Source organism: Pagrus pagrus (assembly GCF_965226575.1).
Source record: "Pagrus pagrus genome assembly, chromosome: 8".
Taxonomy (NCBI): Eukaryota; Metazoa; Chordata; class Actinopteri; order Spariformes; family Sparidae; genus Pagrus; species Pagrus pagrus.
In genome coordinates, this window is record NC_140192.1 from 2,157,193 (window position 1) to 2,179,487 (window position 22,295).

Here is a 22,295-nt window from a genome sequence, read left to right on the forward strand (position 1 = left end):
TATGTCTATTCATATATAAATAACGTTATGTATGTTCTGTACAGGAGAGTTCACAGACTTTCATTTCATTTTAATGAAATGAACTTTCTTTGGCTCCCTGATATTTGCATCAGCACCGGCCCTGAGAAAATCCAGTAATGTTCGGGCTCAACTTTATACATGTTGCAGAACATCCTGAGGGTTTCATGAATGTTCAGCACAAACGGTGAAGCATTGGCAGCTAATGAGGCTTCAGAATACACAAAGACGATGAAGAAAATTACCTCCGAGGGGCCGAACTTTAAAAAAAGCATGACTAAATAAGTATTTGGAGTTTAATAGAAGATGTTCTGAATTCTGACCTTATGTCTCTTATAAAAACTCAAGCATGCTAAGATCAATTGCTACCGAAGCAGGGAGCGGTACAGTCTCTCTAACTGTAAAAAGCGAGTCTATTAAAGGTTATTTTTGAGCCAAATCTCCTCAGGCCAGACATTTCAAAACATAAAGGTAGAGAAGCCTTTTTGCCTGCCGTCTTCTGTCTAGACAGCCAGAAACGATCCGTAGCTCTTTAAACTCTGCCCCAGCTAATAAGTCCTTATAGGTTATCCATAAATCACGGAGTTAATTCTCAGGTTCACTGCAGAAAAAGGTGGAAAAATAGAGCAGTGAGGGCTCATCTTTTAATTCAGTTAAAAACCTGCTGCAACATTTAACAGAGAGAAAAATTACAAGTGACTCATCTGAAGGAGAGAAAAGCACTTTCTCCAGCTTCTCCAAGAATTACTCTGAAATGATGTCTTCTAAATGACTGACAAACCGTCCGGTCAGTCCAAAAGACACTGAACTCACTGGCAGCAGTCAGGCTGGACACTGGGAGGCGAACTAACTCGGATGTACTGATTTTAATCTACGGAGGCTGTAAATCTCAACAGCTTTACATTTGTTTTGCAAATACGACTCCCACACACACACACACACACACACACACACACACACACACACACACACACACACTGTGAAACACCTGCACAACAAACAACTCGAAGCGATTCATCTTTTTATTCATAGTTATTGCATAATTTTTAAAAAGCAGAAGTCGTGGCTGCGTACTCGAAGGCCTTTTCACACCAACACGGTGAGTGCAACGAGCATTAGTCAGCTTTTTATGAGCGCAGTGGTGGATAAATGGTAGATCCCTGAAGAAAAACTCAAGGTGATTACGGTTTGCAGTAGTGCTGCATGTAAGCAACTGAACATTACAATCATTAGGAATACAATATATACACACCAACACAGCATGTAGACACCAGGGGTCTGCTGCAGTAGTTATATATAATAAAGTAATTATGACAATTACATGAACGTTCCTTCAATAACGTGCTTATTCTTAACTTGATACCAGAAAACACATTTTCAAAACAGGCTCATTTGAATTATATTAATATGACGTGAGCTTCAGTTAGCTTTGACCACAAATGTCCTTCAGACGGTGACTTTTTACTCTGATACCCTGAGTACATTTCAGAGCCTGTACTCTATTACTTTTACTGGAGTAAAGAAGTTGAATCAGTACTTCTACTTTTACCAGAGTCTAGTATCTGAACTTCTACTGGAGGAAACAATGTGTGGACTGTTGCCACGTCTGCTAGAAAACTGTTTTCACATCTGATGAGGGGGAAACACCTGAAATCTGAGTTTACACAGGTGACATCTGACCATGTTTGAAAGCCAATCATAGCCTGACATGCAGCTTACTCAGGTGTGACACCCGATACCTCCAGTGCACTAACACTGAGAGAGTCAAGTAATCCCAAAGTTCACTCTACAGGATTTTAGCCCTGATCTTCAACTCTCCTACGATCAATATGTGATCCAGGAGCTCAGGGACAGCTCTCCACTGGATATCGAGCAGGCTAACCCTGCGTCCTAATAGCTATACCACCACACTATCTGCTTTAGTATGTCCCAATATGAAGTATGTGAAACACAGTATGCCAAAACCTCCAGGGTGTCTTACTGCATCCGTCACACTTTGCAGTGAGCAGGCCAGCATGCTTCTCCGTCTATTCTGACCCACAATCGTCACATACGTCACCGTGTGTTGCGTAAATATAAACAAAGCTGAGCGAGCACAAGCATGTGACAGCTCGCTGGCACAGTCTGACTACCTTTTTCTTTGTACAGCAGCATTTTTGTGCCAAGGCTGCGACGGATATAGAAGCAACGGGGTGAAAGTTCAAGGAGCTCCGTCATGACAAAGCAGTAGGTACCGACTGTACACATCCTGCATGTTACAGTGTGTCCTGTGGAAGGGCGGCTGCAGGAGAACGTCCTGCAGCCGCCCTTCAAAAAGTAAAAGTAAAAAGACGTGTCAACGGCCAGGAACAAGCGACAGCCAATCAGAGCAGACATTCCTGTACTGTCTCCCTCTCTCCTCTGCCGTCATCACGCAACCCAGCAACCCTTCACCCTGCATTTATGTACAGAGCGAGCACAATAACAGAAACACATGACAGTGTATTTCCTTGTTTTTTCACTTTAAATCAGGCCATAAAAGTCTTGGACCACCTTGTTCCCTCGTCACGTCCCGCCGGTATGATCCTGTAACATGCGTCTGTCCTGGTCTCAGTCATGTTGTGTGCAAACCAGTAACGACTGCAAGGCTCCAGATTACAGGGCAGAAAGTTGTGTTGTGTGAACAGACGGCGATCTTTGAAAGTCGTGCAGTGAGACGGAGGCAAAAGAGACATCTCTTAAAATGAAATTTGCATATTCAGAGAAATGAACCGAGGGAGACGAAGCAGAATCTTTAACTAGTTATTGAACTTTTTGTGCAAAATCCTGCTGCAGCAGAAGTTCTGGCCGGTCACCATTACTTCACTTGTTTCCAAACAAAGCCAGCATGATGCAGCTCAAGTGTGAGGATTTAGAGAGCGTGCTGGCGTTCAGCAGGCCAAAGAGGCGTGACGTGACACAGCAGCACATGTAACAGTCACGTTCTGACGTCTCCACCTTTATACAGACGCAGATTCAGCTCCGTCACAACCTCTGGTGCCAGTTAAAGCTGGAGAACAAGGCCCCCATTGCATATTTGTACCTTTTAAAGGGAACAGTGACACAACATTCCCACCCTGAACAGGCTGACAGTAACACAGGACTCATAGTTTACAGTAGAGCTGTGGAGTTTCTGAATCTAAGATGCATCATGATTAAAGATGTGATGATAAAAGATTTCTGAAGTGTCACTGAACTTTCCATCTGCACGAGGGCGAGGAGATGATGACTGAATTCAGATTTTTTGTGTGATCTGTTCCTTGAAGGAGACTTTGCTCTCGCGTTGGGACGACATCAGAGATGCACACGATGTTTAAAGCCCCACAGATGCAGTAAATGAAACTAAACAGGGGCGTGCACGTGTTGTTCGCCTGCTGATTTCAACGCTTCACTGGAGTCTGTGGCGCTCTGCTTCTCTTCAGGATGTTGAATTAAGAAGCGATCCTATTATGATGGTGTCACACATTCGCTGTTAAAGATGTGTGATAGCTTAAGCCCCATATTATCCACATTTCCCTGTTAGCTAACATGATAGTGCTGATATTATCAGAAACCTCACGATCTCCCCTTTCATCTCAGAACGTAGTTGCCTGTATTTGGGCACAGCCGAGGGTTCGCTAATCGGATTAAAAATGTAAGACCTTGTATAGCGTCCGATGGCATTTTGAGGATTAAGTACAGTGTTGGTGACTCCTGCCCCGTCTCTGAGCCGAGTGGCAGGAGAATGGCAGCGGCTACACAATCACGCAGAGCAACAGTTTGTGAGCGGCGTACGGGGATCTGAAAGGATTAACACAAAACATTTCTCAACATCAGCTGCTAAAACAAGGTCATATGGACCTGAGGGGGGAGTGTTGCTGCTGCAGGGCGCTCGTACACACCTGAACCTGTGGGGTTACAATGTTTATAGTCACAACAGCAGCCGAGCTCAGCAGGCTCGCTTTAAAACCAGAGACAAGTCTGTGAGAAGACACGTGGCCGAGGTGTTTCAGCTGGAGCTGCAACTATTAGTCAAAGTATTGTGATAACTGATTGATCCTTTTGGTTAACATTTGTTAGTTCCAGTGTCAGAAATGTGAGGATTTGCTTTTCTTGATTTGCTTTTTATTTCTGAGAGTTTTTGGGTTTTGGACAGTTGGGTGGGAAGAAGCAGAGGTGGTAAAAAGTCCACACATCGTTTCCTCCAGTAGAAGTTCAGATACTTGTGTAAGCTGGTCCCAGCTGTTCCTGAACGCACCACAAAGATAGTTGATTGTTGAGTCTCATAATAACGGAAAATAACAATAATCCATAATTCGCCTCAGATGCATCAAACTAAAGTAACGAGCCTGTTTTGAAACTGTGAGGAGGAGAAAGTTCAGATGTTTGTGTTCAGATGTAGAGAGGGAAAGTCAAATACCGGAAACACCTACTGAAGTACAGTCGTGAAGTATTTGTACTTCCCACCTCTGCAGAGAAGCAATCTGAAGATGTCACTTTGGGCTCTGGGAGACTGTTGATGAGCATTTTGTTACAATTCTTTGACATTTTATAATCTAATCTATGTCCAACAAGTAACAAACGAGTCTTATATTTATTGAATGTGTCCACATTCTTTTCTAACGCAGAAGCAAATTCTACACCCCGAAAAAATCCTTGGAAAACCCTCGAGGGAACCAAAAATAAACGTGTACAAAGCGGTTAGATAACACGTTTAGGAGGCTCTTTTTGCACTGATGAATACAGGCGTGTCTTCAGATTCTGGCCTTGGGCACAACATTTCGAGAACCTCTCATCTCGACAAAGAAAACGATGAATCATGAGAAATAATCTGCAGATGAATAAATAATGAAAATAATCTTTCAGTTGCCGCCCTATTCTCAGTCTGTGATTCACACACGCGCTCCAGAGAAGCGGCTGCACGCTGCACTCATGCAGGTCGTTCCTCATGTGTTCACACATCTGCCGCACACCAGGAAACACCGTCTGTCGGAGCGCGTGTAGCTTTAAGAGCAGACTGAGCAGTCAGGGAGGCGGCGAGCGAGCGAGCGGCCGACCTGTGCCGACAGTAAAGTCCTTCCACTAAACCTGCGAGGAATTTCTCACAGAGCCGACTAGCTGTGCTGATTTGCCTTGAGGGTGTGGAGGACTGATAACAGGGACATGCTGCAAGCCCACACACACACACACACACACACACACACACACACACACACACGCACACACACACAGCGTTGTAGAAAGTACCCAAAAGTCATATTGAGTTAAATCTTATCACTTGCTGTATGACTTTAGTGAGAGTGTGAGTTGCTCATACGAATAGTATTCGAGTCTAAAGTCTTAAAGTATCTGATATTAAATGTACTCAAGTACTTTAGTATCAAAAGTACTTTTCTGACGATACATTTCAGCAGTTTTTTTAATTATCTGAATTATTGGAATCAGTCTTTTTTTTTTTTTTTTACTTTGTAACTAGTAACTGAAAGCGAATAAAAGTAGTGGAGTGGAAGTACAGGAGCAGAAAATGGAAATATTCAAGTACCTCAGAGTTGTACTTGAGTACAGTACTTGAGTAAATGCAGTGATGTAGTGTCACTAAATACATTTACTCAAGTACTGTATTGAAGTACAATTTTGATGTATTTCTACTTTACTTAGTATTTTCCATTTTCTACTTCTTTACACTTCCACTACATTTACTTGCTAACTTTAGTTACTAGTTACTTTGCAGATTACATTCTGCATCAGAGCCAAAGTAAAGTACTTTTTAAATTACTTTATCAGCAATCAGATACAAAAACACAAACATGGATACTGAATATCAGATCCAACTTTAACTGAAATGAAATTTGAACATTAAATCTTTTGGGATACTTTTTTTTTACAACACTGAGTAAATGTACTTAGTTACTTTTCATTACTAGTAGCAACTAAAGTTATCAGTTACATGTAGTGGAGTAAAAAGTACAATATTTGCCTCCAAAATGTAGCGAAGTACTTCCACTTCTTCACACTTCCACTCTCCTACATGTACTTGCCAACTTTAGTTACTAGTTACTTTACAGATTACACGCTGCACCAGAGCCGAAGCTGCACAAGTTTAAATGAATTTATCAGCTAAAAAACATGGACGCTGAATATCAGATCCAACTTTTACTGAAGTGAAACTTGGACATGAGATCTTCTGGGTACTTTCTTGAGTAAAAGTACTCAGTTACATTCCCTCAGACACAGGGCCACACCTCGCTGCAGTCCACAATAACCCTGTGCAGTTACAGGGAACGCAGACAGCCTGATGCCTCTGCAGACTCAGTTACTGTTCACTGTGAGTGAAGCCGAGCGACTCTGACAGACAGTCTATGCAAATCCTGCCCTCTTATCTGACATGCGCTCAGCTCGGCTCCCATGTGGGGGCCCCGCAGGGGTCCTGGAGGAGGGGGGGGGACCTCCAGCAAAGTGAAGACCCAGTGAAGTCCCCCTCCAACCTCCCGACCAGTCCGCTCGGTGAGATTACGCAGGAGAATGACTGGTATGCTCATTGAACTCTTGGCTGTTGTCCACTTTCCCTCAGCAGCTCTCACAGACAGTTACACAAGTCATTTACTGCAACAACTGAACATCCAGCCGAACCAGCGGGCACCGAACCGACTCATCCAGAACACTTAGAAAAGTTCGTGATCCCCGGGCCGATGTCGGTGTCTCCAGCCCGACATGCACCAACACCACCAACAACAACACAGTCAGTTGTTTCCCAACTTTCACAGCAGAGTTTCGGGGAGTTTCACTCGGCGAGCAGAGCGCGCACGCAGCGCCACATTTGGGAACTTACCGACTCCGTACTTCTCTTTCTTAGTGGGAATCCAGCGGGTCATGTCGGAGGACAGCGTGGAGCCTGCTCAATAAATAAATTACTATATACAAATGCTAAACGAGGACGGGCGGTGGACTCCTGCTCGTCCCGAAGTCTACAGTTCCGCCATCATGACTTGTAAACGGGGAGGTGGGGAAGGAGGAGGAGGAGGAGGAGCAGGAGGGCGCACACGGCCGGGAGCAGGGAGGAGAGGACAGGCGTGAACCAGCAGCAGCCTCCTGAACAACAACCAGCACAGTGAGGTCATCAAGGAAAACCTGAAGAAGAAGAAGAAGAAGAAGAAGAAGTAGAAGAAGAAGAAGAAGAAGAAGGAGCTGCTCTCCCTCCAGACTCCAGACAGTCGGTACCTGCAGCAGCTCCTCAGATCAGAGCTCAGATTAAATCCTGGAGATGAAATGATCTGAGCTGCTGTGCGTCAGGGACTCCTTCACTTCATAAAGCTGCTGGCACAATTAAAGGAGCACTATGTAGAAATTCCAATCAGAATTATAATGTTGACAATAACAATGAGGTCATGATACAAACTTTTTTTTTCCATAAGTGAATAAACAAGCTGCTCTCAGAGGGAAAAAGGCCTCAAACACTGTTTGAGGCTAGAAAGGTGGCAGGGTCCGCCACATATAAACAAAGTAAAACAGTATAAATTGCGTTGTCCTTTAAGGTCAGTTTGTTTATTCAGTTTATTTATTAGTTATGCTGCAGCTTCATCAATCACTCAGTCCACGTTGATCACTTGAATAGATGTTTTTGTATCTTTTATACATTTATATTTTATATTATTGTCTTTGCACAACAACAATACATTCTGTATTTATATTTGTGTACATGTACAGGTAGATATACACATGCACCTCATCTCTGCTATCCTATATTTGTATTCTGTGTACTCTGTTTTTGTTTTCTTTATTGATTATTTTATTATAATTATAATTATTCTACAACAAATCTTTCATTCGCAGCAATAACCACTCTAATGTCCTGAGACAATTATATTTATCTATCTATATACATTTTATTTATCAATAACTTTTTACTCTTTCTGTAGTGAAGTCTCTGAGCAAAACATTAGTGTACTTGTACAACCGGAGAGACAATAAACGGTCACTGGACCTATCACGCTTTTCCATCTACTGACCGCTCAGAGCGCTTTACGACACTCACATTCACCCATCACACACAAATTCACCCATCACACACACATTCACCCATCACACACACATTCACCCATCACACTCACATTCACCCATCACATTCACATTCACATTCACACACTGATGGCCGCGGCTGCCATGCAGGATGCAGACCTGCTCCTCCTGAGGGGCTTTTTGGTCAGGACGCTTCGACATGCAGCTGGAAGATCCAAGGACTCGAACCGGCCACTTTGACAAGAGTTTGTTTATTTATTTTTTATTTTTTGGGCATAAAAAATGAGTCAATGAAGATGTTTCTCTCCTGATTAAAATTTCTTCTCCAAAACTACATCATGCACCTTTAAATGACACTTGAGTTATAAATATAAAATTATCACCAGGTTGATATTTTTTATTTAAAATGAGGTTGAATTGCAAAGTGCTGCTGCTCACACTGATGTAAAGAGCTGTGAGCATCAATGGACTCGACCTAATATCATTTTCTGCTACACATTTAACTTACACAAGTGGTGTTCATCTGTGGAGATGATCTTTGTTAAAACAAAACTGCAGAACCTGTCAGAATCACAAACTTGTGTTTGCCACAGAGATCATTTTCAGCAGCGATCCAAAATCTAACTGGGTCATGAGTTCTGGAAAGAGACGCGGCTGCTGAGTTTTCCAAATATATTTTTTTGGCGCTTTCGAGCACCACAAGCCGAGCGCCATCTAGTTTCATTATACTGGAGAGGAGGCGGACGTCTGAACAGCTGATGTGTCCCAAACTTGACAACTCACACCAAAACAATCTCGAGTTCAAGCCTCCAAAAAACAAGAATTCATTCTAAAACATGCTCTTTAATCATGTCATTAATCATTGTCCATAATCTGAGCATGGTCGACAGTCACTTTGTGCAGGAAGTCAGTCAATTAAGGAAACTTCCTTGCATGTTAAACCATGACAACATGTGGTTTCTTTAGGCCCGTGACCCACCATTAAATTTCAGCCTCTCCAAGGCCAGAGGTTTGGGCCCCCCCCCCCCCCCCCCCTCTCGATCGAGATGGATCAATGGACCTAGCTAAGAGGGAATAATATGTGTTTATGATTCTGGGGTGAACTGTCCCTTTAAATGTCATGCCACCAGCCCAGTGTTTCCCAAATGGCTGCTCTCCTCCCTCCTTCCCTGCCCTGTAAAGTAATTTACAGCTGCTGGCTGAGATCTGGTAGTCCACTTAGCCTTTTGTTTGCCCATCATGTGTGTTTTTTTCCCTCCCCGCTGCCTCCGGTCAGCCAACTGGTGCTGTCAATAATGTTCGAACATCCAACGCTTTTGTTCGTTCCCTTTGAAAGTGTGATGTCTATTGTGATGTGGCTGCTTTTAAAACACAGCTTGTGGTGAATTAGCGCCGACAGAACGCAGTCTGATTGAAGGCTATTATTGGATCTTATTATGTAGAAATCTATTGAACATATGGCAACTGCGAAATAGCATTGTGAGAGGCTGTTTACCCGCCAAAACTATAATCAAGAAAAGATGAATTTAATAGCCCCCTTTTCACCACATAACACAAAGTTAGAAGCATACATATGTGAAGTGTTTTCTTGTTTTTCAGACCGAGACGTCCTTTTTTCCTCTCTGCTGTAAGTTTAATAAAAGTCACACAGCTCACGGGTTCAAACAAATTGACTGAGCTCATCCTGAAAGTAAAGCAGAGATGTATCTCGCAGCCACACGTAGAATATCCACTTATAACTGGAGCTGTTACACATGATTATTCTGACCTATTTTCCGTCTGAGCTGCAGGTGCTGAGTATTTGAATTTACTGTAAATCTGCTCGTGCCCTTTTCACCTCTGACTCTGCTCGCTCCTTCAGCAGAACCTCCTGCACTTCCCCTCAAATGTGAGGAGTTGATAGTTCAAAAAGTGAGAAAACAATCAAATCTACAAAAAGGAATACAATATTGCCATCAACTGACTGCTTTGTGCTATTGCATACAGGAGAAATACCCATGATAAAACCTCCAGATTAGGTCACATTTAGTTGTGACATGTTTTTTTAAGATATCTGCTCCGATGCAGCTAAAAGTGAGAATCTTTAAGTTCATCTAACTCAGCGGGTGGAGTGCTGGTCCAGGTTAGTTTGCGTGTGCGTCTTAGTTAGTGTGTTTAACATCTCGACAAGCAAACAGAGTCCAAACTCTTGAGTTCATCTGGAGTTGAGGACTCTGTAAGCGATAGGAGTCGACAGGCTGAGTCTTCACAGGAGATCTCATTTTCTCAATGAGATCATATCATGTTAAGTCTCAGACATCCAACTATTAAAACTAAAGCAGCAATCCTAGTCTCGGTGATAAAAAATACATGCAGACGTGCGAGTAATAAAACGGGTCTCGTTTTGTGCATGAGAGCGAGGGAGTGTTCTGGTGAGAGCTGGCTGTCGTTATTTTAGATAAAGAAGAGATGAAGCTATTGTCTGGAAAAGAAGGGAATCCTCTCCGTTTACTTTGCCTCGGGGCTTCTCAGTGTGATGCCAAACAGGCTCACTATGAATTAACTTTTAGCATGACAGACACTTAAAAGAATAATATCTACCATCCACTTCCCCACACTCTGGAGCATTGGATGAGTTTGTGCTCAGGCAGGCTCGAGTGCACACGTGTGTGTTTTATCACACTGAGCATCCATATGTATGAAACGTAGCGTTTATATGAAGCTTGACCTGGTTTGACTCAGCTGTTGTTCGGAGGCTGACATTACTAAAGTTGGTGAGCTGTGATTTCTCTGATGCGAGGGAGCATAATGCTTCAGAGAGCTCTGAGTGGTCGGCCTCTAAACGCTGCTTGTAGCCCCCGCTGAGGCGTTCAAGTCCTGAGACAAAAGCAGACAAAAGGCCTAATGGATTTATGGGTCCATTGCCAGGACCACATGACGCCAGAGGCAAATTGGGCCTCAGCATCCACCTGGCTGCCTGGCAGCTGAATCAGGTAATCGTCCGGGCCTGCAGTGCTGTAGCAGATAGGTCAATGCACAAGAGCTCAGTGTCCTGGGGCAGAATCTGATATGCAGTCTTGGTGCAGTCGCATCAAGACTTTTCTACCTTTACAGAATATATAACAGATATGTTTCTTCTGTCTGCCTGTCGCCATGGTCACAGTGTGACGATAAAGCTCCCAGTCAACACGTGTCTGTGCTAACATTGACACCTACATGGATTCCAATATATTTACTCTGCTTGTGATCCATCCTTTGATTTGAAAAGGTACAGGCTGCACATAAACTGTTGTTTTGAAAGCAATGGACGGTTTAACTCAGACATGACAGACAGTAAATGTATAGTGTTCACCCAAAGAATGAAAATGTTGTTCCTCATGCTGATGGAAAGCGTCTGAAGCAGGTGCAGGAGCTCAACAGTGTTTAGATGGTGTAAATAATGTGGATGGATTTCGAGGGACTTGGATTACATTTAATGTTTTGTTTTTTGGGGTTTTTTTTTACGTTTCCTAACTCAGTTTTTCAGGAGAAAGCTGCAGCGTTGTTTTGCAGCACGGCTCCAGAAATGTTTGGCGTACCATAAAACTTCAGCCGACCTTCCATCGGCACAGAGGTGAGGGGATAATGACTTTGAATTTTCATTTGATATGATCACAGTCCTCAGGTGAGGCAGGGTGAGCATATTATACCCACAAGTCTAACATCTCATTTCCAGGTCGTGATTCATGACCGAGGATGTGCCCTGAGGCTCCTGCATTTGTCTCCATATGACTCAGTGAAGCATCCTTTGTACCCTGTAGCGGGTACAAAAGGCCATCTGAAAACTGTAGCTATGTGTACACCAGGAGAAAGCGAGTATCTATTTTTAGAGCGAGAGTGCCACATCTCTAAATGAAATAGGCTCTGTCTGCTGTCTTCCAGGCAAATGTGAAGGCTCATTCAGCAGAGCCTTTTTAATTAGGTGATTCTCCCAGATCAGCAGAGGGAGCCACAGCTCTTATCTGAGACGTCCTTTTCTTTGTTGAGACAAAGCGTAGCTGTGTGACAACCAAACAGACAGACTGCAGCGTGACCACCCTCAGTGTCTGGACCGCAGCCCGAGCTGTCTGAGAAGAGTGAGCCTACCCACCTTAAAATCTGAAAAACATAATCAGGACGTGAAAGGAGGAGAAGGTGAATCATTTTTTCTTCCAAAGACATGGAAAACATTTCCCCCCAGTATTCATTACCAGAGTCTGGATGTAAAATGTTTTTCGATTGCAGACGCTAAATTCTGGTGCAGCGTTTCACCTCAGTATCAATTTTGGTTGTCAAGGTTATCATGCGGGCCTGAGTACAGAACCAAATAACAACCAGCGATGTCGGAGCTTTGGTCTGAAGAATAGATTTCTGACATCGAGTCCAAAAACAGAGTATGGCTGTATCCTCTATCCTCATGAAATGTAATATGTCTTTGTTGTGATGGAGAGCTGATATTCTTTTCTGTATGTAGACAATGATTCATTGATTCATGACTCATGGCCAAGACAGACTTTACACAGTGTGCTGTGAAAGTCTAGGAAGAACTAAAGGTCAGCTGGTCTGGGTTTTCTTTTTTTCTTCCCGACAGTTGTAAAATAAGTATAAGAGAAAAGTCTCTTCTTCTTAAGGAAATTAAAGAAAGCTAAAGTCCAGTTCCAAGTTTTTGTCGGCTTTTACAAAGGAGCGAACGAAAGCATCCGTGAAAACATCTCAAACTGGGATGGCTCGTTTGCAACCCAATCGCCAGAACAAATGTGATTGTACGTTTCTGCAAACCACAGATATGCTGAAACTTTATATTTCCTTATGTTGCAACTTCATGTTTCTTTATGTTGGTTCAGGCACAAAAACCACTTGGTTAGGGTTCAGAAAACATTGTGTTCTTCCTTTGGTCACCACAAACACGGCTGCAAATCGTCCAGATGTCTTTTTTTTAATATCCAGTGGTTTCGTTCTTAACGTTGAACGTTGAAATGCAGTCTCAAACTGCAAACGCTGGCTTGGCAGCCTTCTGACCTGTAACTCGTCCTCCTCCATCAGGTCATTAACAAGAAATGTGACACGTATTTGAAATATATATTATGCAGCCTATGACATTAACAAAAAGTGAACTTATCAGTAGTTTGCAGAAATGTGAGCTACCGACATTTTATTCTGGCGACTAGTCTGTGAAGTCGTAAATCTCAAAGCAAAGCACACAAACAAAAAAAAAAGATATTAGTGATTGGGTATCAAGGATGAGTTCAAGATCTCCACCTGTCATCTGGTGGTCTGGATCTCCTGCCATCTGGCAGCAGGACAGGAAGTCTCTCCAGCGGGTGATTAAAACCATCCAGAACATCATTGGACTCATTGGAGCATCAGTGACTTCGCTGAGCCCACTGAGCCAACGGGATTGTGATTTTGGGCTATAGAAATAAAATTGATTTGATTTGATTTGCAGTGAGACGTCTGCACAGAGCCCGAAGGATACTGAAAGACAACACCCACCCAGCCACAGGCTGCTCACCCTGCTGCCAGCTGGCAGGAGATGCAGACCATCCGACCACAGAACAGGCTGTGAGACTCCTGAACTCATCCCCAGCGCTCCATCATGAAGAGTTTTTTACTCACCCGATAATTGATACTTATCTATCAGTTATTATGTCTATTTCTTGTAACTTTGTGAACATGCAGCTGCAGGAATTACGACAAAGATTTCACAGCCTTGTCACAGAATAAAACGTTTTTAGTTTACGCTTCTGTGAACCATTGATACGCTCACATTTGTTCGTGTCATCGGCTACGTAACACATTTACATTCAAAATATGTGTCACATCACGTTCACATTACATGTTTACAACTTGGCTTCGATATCAGGAGGTGGAGGGGACGGCGGTGTGTTTAGAAGCCAGAGATCGCAGTTCGAGACTTGTTTCAGCGTTTGTAAGTGTGAAACTACAGGATGTTTTTGAGGCGAGCTCGGGACGAATACCAGCCATGTTGGTGGAGACAAAAACCCGTAGTTTAGGCCAGAACTCGATGTTTTCCTAGCCCTAACCAAGCACAGCATTGTCACAACATAAAGTAGAAAACTGAACATAAAGAAATGAAAAGTTTCAACACGTGCGGTTTGCAGAAACGTCCATTGCCAACATTTATTCTGGTGATTGTGTTGACACAGTCTTGTGCTGCATGAGGTTTCCTGTGATGCTATAATCATTCTGAATGCAGATGTCAAACACAGAAACTGGATGTCTCTATTTTGGGTGACTGTACTGGTGCTTATTCCTCTTACCTTTTTCACAGGAAACCATCTGCTGCCGATGTCTCCCGCTGCATCTTCAGCTCTTTGTTTGCCATCAAAGGATGGTGTGTTTGGGAGGTCTCGGTGGGCCTCGGTGACGGGTCTCTCTCCTTCTGACACAGTGTACATGTAGGCCCACAACAGGGAGAGAGGTATGAGATTTATATCCCGGTCTGTTCCCGTCCCGAATGTGACGGATGAAATAAAGGATGAAACTCGATATCTGAGCGATGAGATGTGGTAAAAATAATACAGCTTTGCTTTGATATGCCACTTTTACAGGGGATCCGTGTCCCATCATGCCCTGTGATGCACACACACAGTACACACTGTACAAACACGCACACACCCACACACACACTGTGCAAACACACACTGTACAAACACACACACACACAGCCTTGGCCATGAGGAGGTTTTATATATCCTGCTGGTGGTTTACTGTAACTATTGTGAAGAGCTCAATCATTGCTTAATCATTCTGTCTGCGGGGTGGTAAGTGCATTAAAGGAACAGTTCACCAAAAATGATCTACTTTACTTTTTCTGCTCTTTCGTAGTCCACAAAACATCGTTGCAGCATTCTCCTAAAGAACTGAAGCAGCTGGAGACCTGATTTAAAACATTTAAAAACAACCAACATATACATGAAATGGCTCCATTCAGCTCGTCTGCTGTAATCCAAGTCTCCTTAATACCAGAGATCCCAAATTGATTTTTAAAAGATGTTTCTTGTGAGGTGGTCGGGTCAAACGTTCATATCCAGTGTGAACGTGAAAGTCAACAGTGAGCTATTTTAACTTACTAACTTATTTAAGCTACATCACACAGTCTGAAGTGGGTGCACACGCTCAACTGCACATCAAGGGTGTAAATAACATCCTTTCAAACCAGTTTAGGATCTCAGGGCTCCTGGAGACTTGGAATACTCCGGACCAGCTGTATGGAGCCGTTTAATGGTTGTTTTTTCTGTTTTAAAACAGGTCTCCAGCTGCTTCAGTTGTTTCGGAGAACGCTGCAACGCTGTTTTACTGCGAAGCTCCAGAAATGTTTTGTGGACTACGAAAAGGACAAAACTGTTCCTTTAAAAATGCAGCCAGTACTATATCATGACCGTACTTTTAATCAATAAGAGAACATTAACAGTATTGCTGTCTCTTTGAGTGCTGAGAGGTGTGTGTAAGCGAGGCCAAATCCATTGCAAAGTATAATTTAGGATGATTAAATTGAGTGCTCCTCTGGAATGACTCCGTCTGTAGCAGCTGAGAGCAGCAGGAGGAGGAGGCTGGTGCAGTTTAGCTCGGGGCGGGGTAGACCGAGGACAAGGAGGACGGAGAGGGAGAGGAGGAGGAGGTTGAACACAGACTGGGGCTTTTCTCTGACACAGGCAACATGTGCTCGTACGTGAAGCACGTGCACAAAGTGTCATTATGTGAATACTTAATTAAAGGTTGATGCAATATTTGTGCATCAGAAACATCAAACGGATCCTCACACACCACATCCACTCCTGTGTGTGTTTGTGTAACTGTGTCTGAGATATGACGGAGAGTGTGTGTGTGTGTGTGTGTGTGTGTGTGTGTGTGTGTGTGTTCGGGCTTCATCTCCGTGATTGGGATTGCATCTCTGCAGATGCCTGGAGGAAGCCTCTGGTCTCTCAGCCTCTTTACAGGGTAAATAACAGCCCGTCCTCTGTCAAGGTTTAGTGCAGTGAGTCTTTCTCCTCTCTCTCTCTCTCTCTCCCTGATTCCTCCTTAATCTCTCTCTCTCTCCCCAGTGAAATAATGAAATTGCTCTCCCTCTTCCTCGCTCTCTGTTGCTGTCCTGCGTGATTTGACACTTAGCCAGATTCTTTGGTGCAGCAGACTAGCTGAGTCATAAAGGTTTCAGTGCGCCCTGATTTATGGACAGTGATGTGGACGAGGGTGAGGCAGCAGGAAAAACACCGGTGTCAGCTCGCTGATCACACACACACACACACACACTGGATGGAGACGACCTGCTGACTTCAGATAAAGACAGAAATGCTACTGTTACTCATTTCTTAGATACCAAACTTCAGGTCTTCTTTATTGGCCAATCATGTTGAAAATGTGAAGCTTTTTACAGTTTGATGTGATTTTTGCAGACTTTTCTTGTTTGCTGTACTTAATTGTGGTGTGATTCATCAACGAGGGCCGTTTGGCTGCCGTCTGTACTTTTTCCATTAACCTCCATTAACATTCTGGTGAGAGAAGAACATTTAGTTTTTAAACCTGACTGAAAATGGAGCCTCGGCTGATTAGCAAGTAAAACTACATCTATCCTGCTTGTGAGACGAGTCACAGAGCTTTGACGTGAAATATGATTCTCTGCTAAAGTGTTTATTCATGTTAAATGTGATTGACAATCATTACAACCGTTCCAAGTAGAAATGAAGAAGCCAGGCACGAGCTTCAGGTTGACAAGGTTTTATTCAGGTTCAACGCAGCACATGTAAAGAATCATTTAAAGCACTCAGTGAGGACTTAGTAAGGCATTTCAAACTGGGTATTGCACATACAGACAGTTGTTCAGGCATGTTTTGGTGACAGTAAAGCACAAAGGTGTTTTGCAAACAAATCTCCACAAAGCAGAATTTCTACCTCCGACACTTGTCACATCCTGTCTTCATCAAGTTATTGATTAGCTGTTTGTTTTCTTTGCTGGTAGAGTGAGCGTACATGCTGTGAGTCACTCAGACGGTTTATTCACCGACATGTCGTCTTCTGATTTCAAGAGCTTTTTCATTTTGGTTTGAATGTGACAAACATCTCTGAGAGCACCAGAGAAGACATCCTTCAGCTACAGAGCTAGCAGGTTATTTTTAAAAGCATTCAGATTTAAGCTTTCTTATCTGTCGTTTTTCCATCTTTCTCTCCGGCATCCTCTTTTTCAGGTTCTTCCTCCTCCTTCTCACCCTCTTCATCACCCTCGTCATCTTTCTTCTCAGCATCCTCCTCTTCTTGAGCCTGGCCCTCCTCTCCTCCGTCCCCCTCGTCTTCTTTCTCTCCATCCTCTGCCTCACCTTCTTCATGTGGGGAGGGAGAAAAGTTAGAATTAGTTTACAACCACACACAAATCAATTCAACAAATGTGACCACACTAACCTTCTCCATCTGCCTCTTCCTCTCCCTCGTCTTGTTTTTCCTCCTCCTCCTTTTCTTCCGCCTCAGCCTCCTCTTCCTCCTCCTGATCCTCCTCTGCCTCTGCCTCCTCTTCTTCTCCCTGCTCCTCTTCCTCCTTCTCTTCCTCTTCGACCTGCTCCTCCTCCTCCTCCTCCTCTTTAGGAGGGCTGGCCTCCGCCTGCTGTGCTTTGCTGGCGGATATTGTCTCCTCTGTGGAGAGTGATGAAGTGTACAGGCGGCTGCTCAGCAGGTACGGAGCTGCAGACTGGAAGGAGAACTGTGTTCTTCCGTAGGATGGAGTAGCGTACATGAAAGATGCCGGTCCGGCCACATTCAAGCGATTCTCCTCTCCTTCGAGGAGTTTCCTAATAAAATAAGATACATATCGTGAGGAAAAGAGATGCTAAATTATCGTTCTTGGTGGCGTTCGTTTAAATCACACAGTTTCACAAAACACTCACCTGTAGGCTGCGATTTCAATATCCAAGGCCATCTTCACATTCAAGAGGTCCTGATAATCTTTCAAGTAACGAGCCATGTCGTTCTTGTTTGCCCTCAGCTCATCCTCCAGTTGACCTATTGTATCCTGCAGGTAGAAGATAAATGAACATGTTGGTGGCACAGAACTGACAGATAATCTTTGGGGTCATTGCAAGTGAACAAACTGGCAGTCAGACTTATCTCAATTGCCAAAAAATGTAGAAATATAGAGAAATTATTTCATCATACAAAGCACATTGAGATGTTTGCGGCCTGTTCCTCACCTGCAGTGCAGAGATCTCAGCACTCTGTTTCTCCTCCACGTCCTGCAGTTGGTTTTCCAGAGCGTTATTCATCTCGCGGCAGGCATCGATTTCCAGCGTTTTGGATTTGAGGAGCCGGCGGTAATCTCCAGCCTCATCTTTGGCAGAACGTGCACTCTCTGTGTTGCGAGCAGAGCCTACTGTCATCACATTCATCTTGCTGCAGAACCAGTCTTCGGCCGATTGAAGGTTTTGTTGCGCCAGCTTCTCGTACTGGACTCGGATGTCACGGAGAGCAGCAGACAGGTCAGGCTTGGCGATCTCCATCTCCACTGACACATCGGCGCTGTACTGTATTTGGGCCTGCAGCTCTGCGATCTCACTCTCACAGAGGCGCTTCAGGAAGGCCAGCTCATCCAGCAGGGTCCCGACTCTTTTCTCCAGCTCAGCCTGGCCCAGTGCGGCCTCGTCGGCTTCCTTCCTGGCATCCATGAGTCGGCCCTCTGCTTCCTCTCTGCCAAGCACTTCATCCTCATAGCGCTTCTGCATGTTCCCCAACACATTTTCCATCTCATCCCTGTGGTCCTGGGCTGCCTGCTTCTCATGGCGGGCCTCTTCTACAGCGGCACGGAGCTGGCGAATCTCATGCTCGTACAGGGCCCGGATGTTGGATGGCTCCGTCTGCCTCTGCCTGAGCAGCAGGAGTTCAGTCTCCAGCAGCTTGTTCTGCTGCTCCAGCTCATGGACCCTCTCGATGAAGCTTGCAAAGCGATCATTCAGGTCCTGCAGCTCAGCCTTCTCCTGGGTCCTGATTACTTTGAACTCAGAGCTGACCTGGGCTGCTTGGTCCAGGCGTAGCTCAGTGGCAGCTGCAGACACTGGAGCAGAGAGCACGGAGGAGTAGCTGGAAACAGCTCGGGCATGTGTGGGATAACTTCTGCGTGAAGATGCATAGGAAGTTATTGGAGCAGAATGGGTTGAGTAAGCAGACCTAGATCCTATTCCTCCACCTGCTCCATATCCTGCAGTGCGCACAACTACTCTCCTCTTGTAAGAAGATGGGAAGTAAGGGTCAAAGCCGATGGAAGTCATGGCTGCACTACGTCTAGGAATGTAGCTGGGTTGACTGCACTGAGAATCTGCATTACCCCGGCTTTTATAGAGCCTGTAATGACTATGACGTAAGCTATTTTTTGCCGGCATGCTGACAGAAGGAATTGATAATGGTGCCAGCCAGCCAGCTTCAGCCAAGGCAGAGATGGGAAGGGAGTGGGGGGGGTGGAGGAGGCGGGGATAAGCAGTGGAGCAACAAGGGACTGCAACAGACAGGGTCACTGAGGACAAAAACGGTATACTGTTACTCCTAAAAACTGCAGAAGTTGTTACAATTTGCCACCATAAATCCTGAGTAAGACATAATGTGACTGCCTTGTAGCTGTGCAAACTCTTGAAAAGCTTCCTGATGGGCGAGGGGAGGAGAAACAGCATCCTTTTGTAAAAGATGACACAGCTTTGTACTGTTTTGTCTCATCTGTCTGCTGAGTTAGACAGAATATTAATGACAATATTACTATGATCCAAGAAGCAAAGCGAATCATCTGAAGATCAAAGTGTTCTGAAGATCCTGTGATTAAAAAAATACCACATCAGTCTGAGAGAAAACACTTTACACCATTAGAAAATGAAGGTTTGCCATCTAGTGGTTGTCTGTTTACCATGCAGGTTAGACATCACAAATGTTGAGTGTAAATGTGTACGACAGATTACACTGATACAACATAATTATCTAGCATAAGAAATTATTCAGATGTTGCCGTCCATGTTTTCCCTAATCTATTCTGCATAAAGTGCATATTTTATGGAGCTAATGCCTCGGAGAGAGCAGTAAGGCTGTGTCATACTGGGTAAATGATGCAGGCTACGGACATGCTCTGACATGATATAAAAAATTAATTGAATAAATAAATAAATAAAGTTGTTTACAGGTTTAGTTTGTAAGAAGAAAGTGCTCTACCTTTTTGAACAGACTGTTATTAAGACGCAGAAAGAAAAGGAAAATAAAAACTGTGCCTTTTTCTTACATATTCACCTTTATACTCCAATAATTATGTTAAGGTGATTTTTTACCATTTAAAATAATATCCACAAATTAATATAGGCTCTTATCTGTACTTTAAGGTGCGTTTGAACACAATTTTAAAATTATTTGAGAGTTGTCACATACAAGTGTGAGAAAACTGACGTTAAATTGTTAATTATGTCTAAATAATTTCAATAATCACTTTAATATCACGTTTTTATTACAATTAGCAACATAAAAGCGTTTACCTGTGTGATAAATGCCATTTTAGCACTGTGCGTGATGACGTAAGGTGTCGTCTAATATGCTAATATATGATTGGTCACAGGAATACACCCACAGCGTATCGACCAATGAGCGTCGACTTTACTAATTGGCGGGGTAGCAAATGTCACGCTGTGACGCAAACGGCCGCAGCGCTAACAACAACAAAGGATGGAGAATAAATGAAGTTTGAAACTTGCTTCGTGCTTCGTGTTCACTCATGACCGCGCTGTTTTTTTACACTCTGCTGCCTCGTTGTTTTAACAGCAGCGTTACAAGTGCAGTTAAAGCGGAAATGAACGGTAAGACGTCCAGCGTTGCTGAGTGACGGTCACCCGGTGAAACACAAGCTAGCGTTAGCTTAAATAATGTTTGCTAATGTTAGCTAGCTGGGAGCTGTAAAGTGAGTTATCCAGCTCGTCAGGGGAGATATAATCACCACCTGCTGTGGTTCTGGTTGTGTGAAGGTACGGTCAGGGAAAAACTGCATCGATACCCAACGGCAAGGCTAAGCTAACCAAGCTAAGTGTTGAATGGCATTTTGGAAAGGTTAGCTAATCGATGTCAACCTCCTCTCAATTAGCAAGTGTGCAAAATGATAACGTGACTGCACCGGGTTGCCTCGCTCGTCTCTCTGTCGAGTTAGCTCACGTATACACCCAACATGACACTAACTAAATGAACAGAGGTTGTTTGAACACTGAGAAGTTGACTGACATTGGTCGGTAAAACGTACTACAACGAGGTTTGTCTAAATGTTTGTAGTGTTGCCTGCTTTAACCTTCCTCTTTGGGTTTCCATACATTTCTCCAGATCCACTTAATCACTGCAAACCGTGAAGGCGGCCAGGCTGCTTTCTACACATCAAAATGGTAAGGCTTTTAAATACGTGCTGTTTGTATAAATGCACCTTGTGATCGTGCAGATTATTCCTGGGTTGTATATCTGCTTACTGAAGGGATCTGTCTCTTTTCCTGTGCTGCTCTTCACAGATCCGCATAGCAGCACTGAATGCTGCTTCGACAGCTGCAGATGAGTCTCAAGACCCACTGCGAAGTAGCAAGAGTCAGACAAAAGAGGCTCAGGTACAGCCCGGATGCAGATGAATCAGCAGTATCGGGCCTGTTTGCTAATGTGGATCCAAACTGATTTTTCTTTATTATCTCTGTCCACAGGAAGCCGAGGCGTTTGCTTTGTATCACAAAGCTTTAGATCTGCAGAAACATGACAAGTTTGAGGAGTCTGCCAAGGCTTATCATGAGCTTCTCAAAACTCCTCTGCTCAAAGAGGTAACATATCTAACAGCATATTGTCCACTCAAAACACTATGTGGTACCGTGTGTCTGGGATGTAAGTGACACCTGTGTAATGCCTTCAAATATCCACCCCAACACACCTCATTTAGTCAGTGAGGGTGATCACTTTTAATCCTGCATGATATCCAGAAATGGCCGGGACATGATGAGAAATAACCTAGTTTATCTTTATCTATAACAAAATTTTAATTTGTAACAGTTACTCTCTCAAACACTCATCCTCTTATCCAGTATTCATCATAAGATGTTTCAGCAGTCTACTGAACACTGTTGAAAATAGTTCCCACTTGTTTGGCTCTTGGAGAGACACATATTCATTATCATTTTTGTTGTATTATAAAGAAAATATTCTGGTTTGTGATTGGTCTACTACCAACGTTCTTGTCTGCCAATATTTAGCTTCACTGATTAAATAAAATATAGAACATG

General features: G+C 43.7%; 3 protein-coding genes across 12 annotated transcripts in view; 1 reads left to right on the top strand and 2 right to left on the bottom strand.

Annotated features, from left to right (window-relative positions):
- Positions 1-7,043, bottom strand: part of dock5 (dedicator of cytokinesis 5) — a 48,592-nt gene extending 41,549 nt beyond the window's left edge. For both annotated transcript variants that reach the window (XM_084360715.1, XM_084360714.1), the window contains exon 1: positions 6,845-7,043. In XM_084360715.1, coding sequence (XP_084216841.1) covers positions 6,845-6,887 — 43 coding nt within the window. In that variant the 5' untranslated portion in view covers positions 6,888-7,043. The remainder of the gene's footprint in view (positions 1-6,844) is intronic.
- A 7,279-nt stretch (positions 7,044-14,322) lies between these two features.
- The window catches only part of cabin1 (calcineurin binding protein 1), a 55,603-nt gene continuing 47,630 nt past the window's right edge, over positions 14,323-22,295 (top strand). For 6 of the 9 annotated variants that reach the window (XM_084360705.1, XM_084360709.1, XM_084360710.1 and 3 more), the window contains exons 1-4: positions 20,671-20,852; positions 21,364-21,422; positions 21,543-21,635; positions 21,726-21,839. In XM_084360705.1, coding sequence (XP_084216831.1) covers positions 21,420-21,422; positions 21,543-21,635; positions 21,726-21,839 — 210 coding nt within the window. In that variant the 5' untranslated portion in view covers positions 20,671-20,852; positions 21,364-21,419. Of the gene's footprint in view, positions 14,471-20,670; positions 20,853-21,028; positions 21,100-21,252; positions 21,272-21,363; positions 21,423-21,542; positions 21,636-21,725; positions 21,840-22,295 lie in introns of those variants that run through there. The other 3 variants (XM_084360706.1, XM_084360707.1, XM_084360708.1) reach the window with 3 other exon arrangements.
- Positions 16,752-19,351, bottom strand: neflb (neurofilament light chain b; the record flags this gene model as incomplete). The annotated part of the gene is given in 5 exon segments (XM_084360716.1): positions 16,752-17,366; positions 17,446-17,828; positions 17,925-18,049; positions 18,228-19,309; positions 19,312-19,351. Coding segments are annotated over 5 exon segments (1,818 nt in total). The 3' UTR covers positions 16,752-17,178.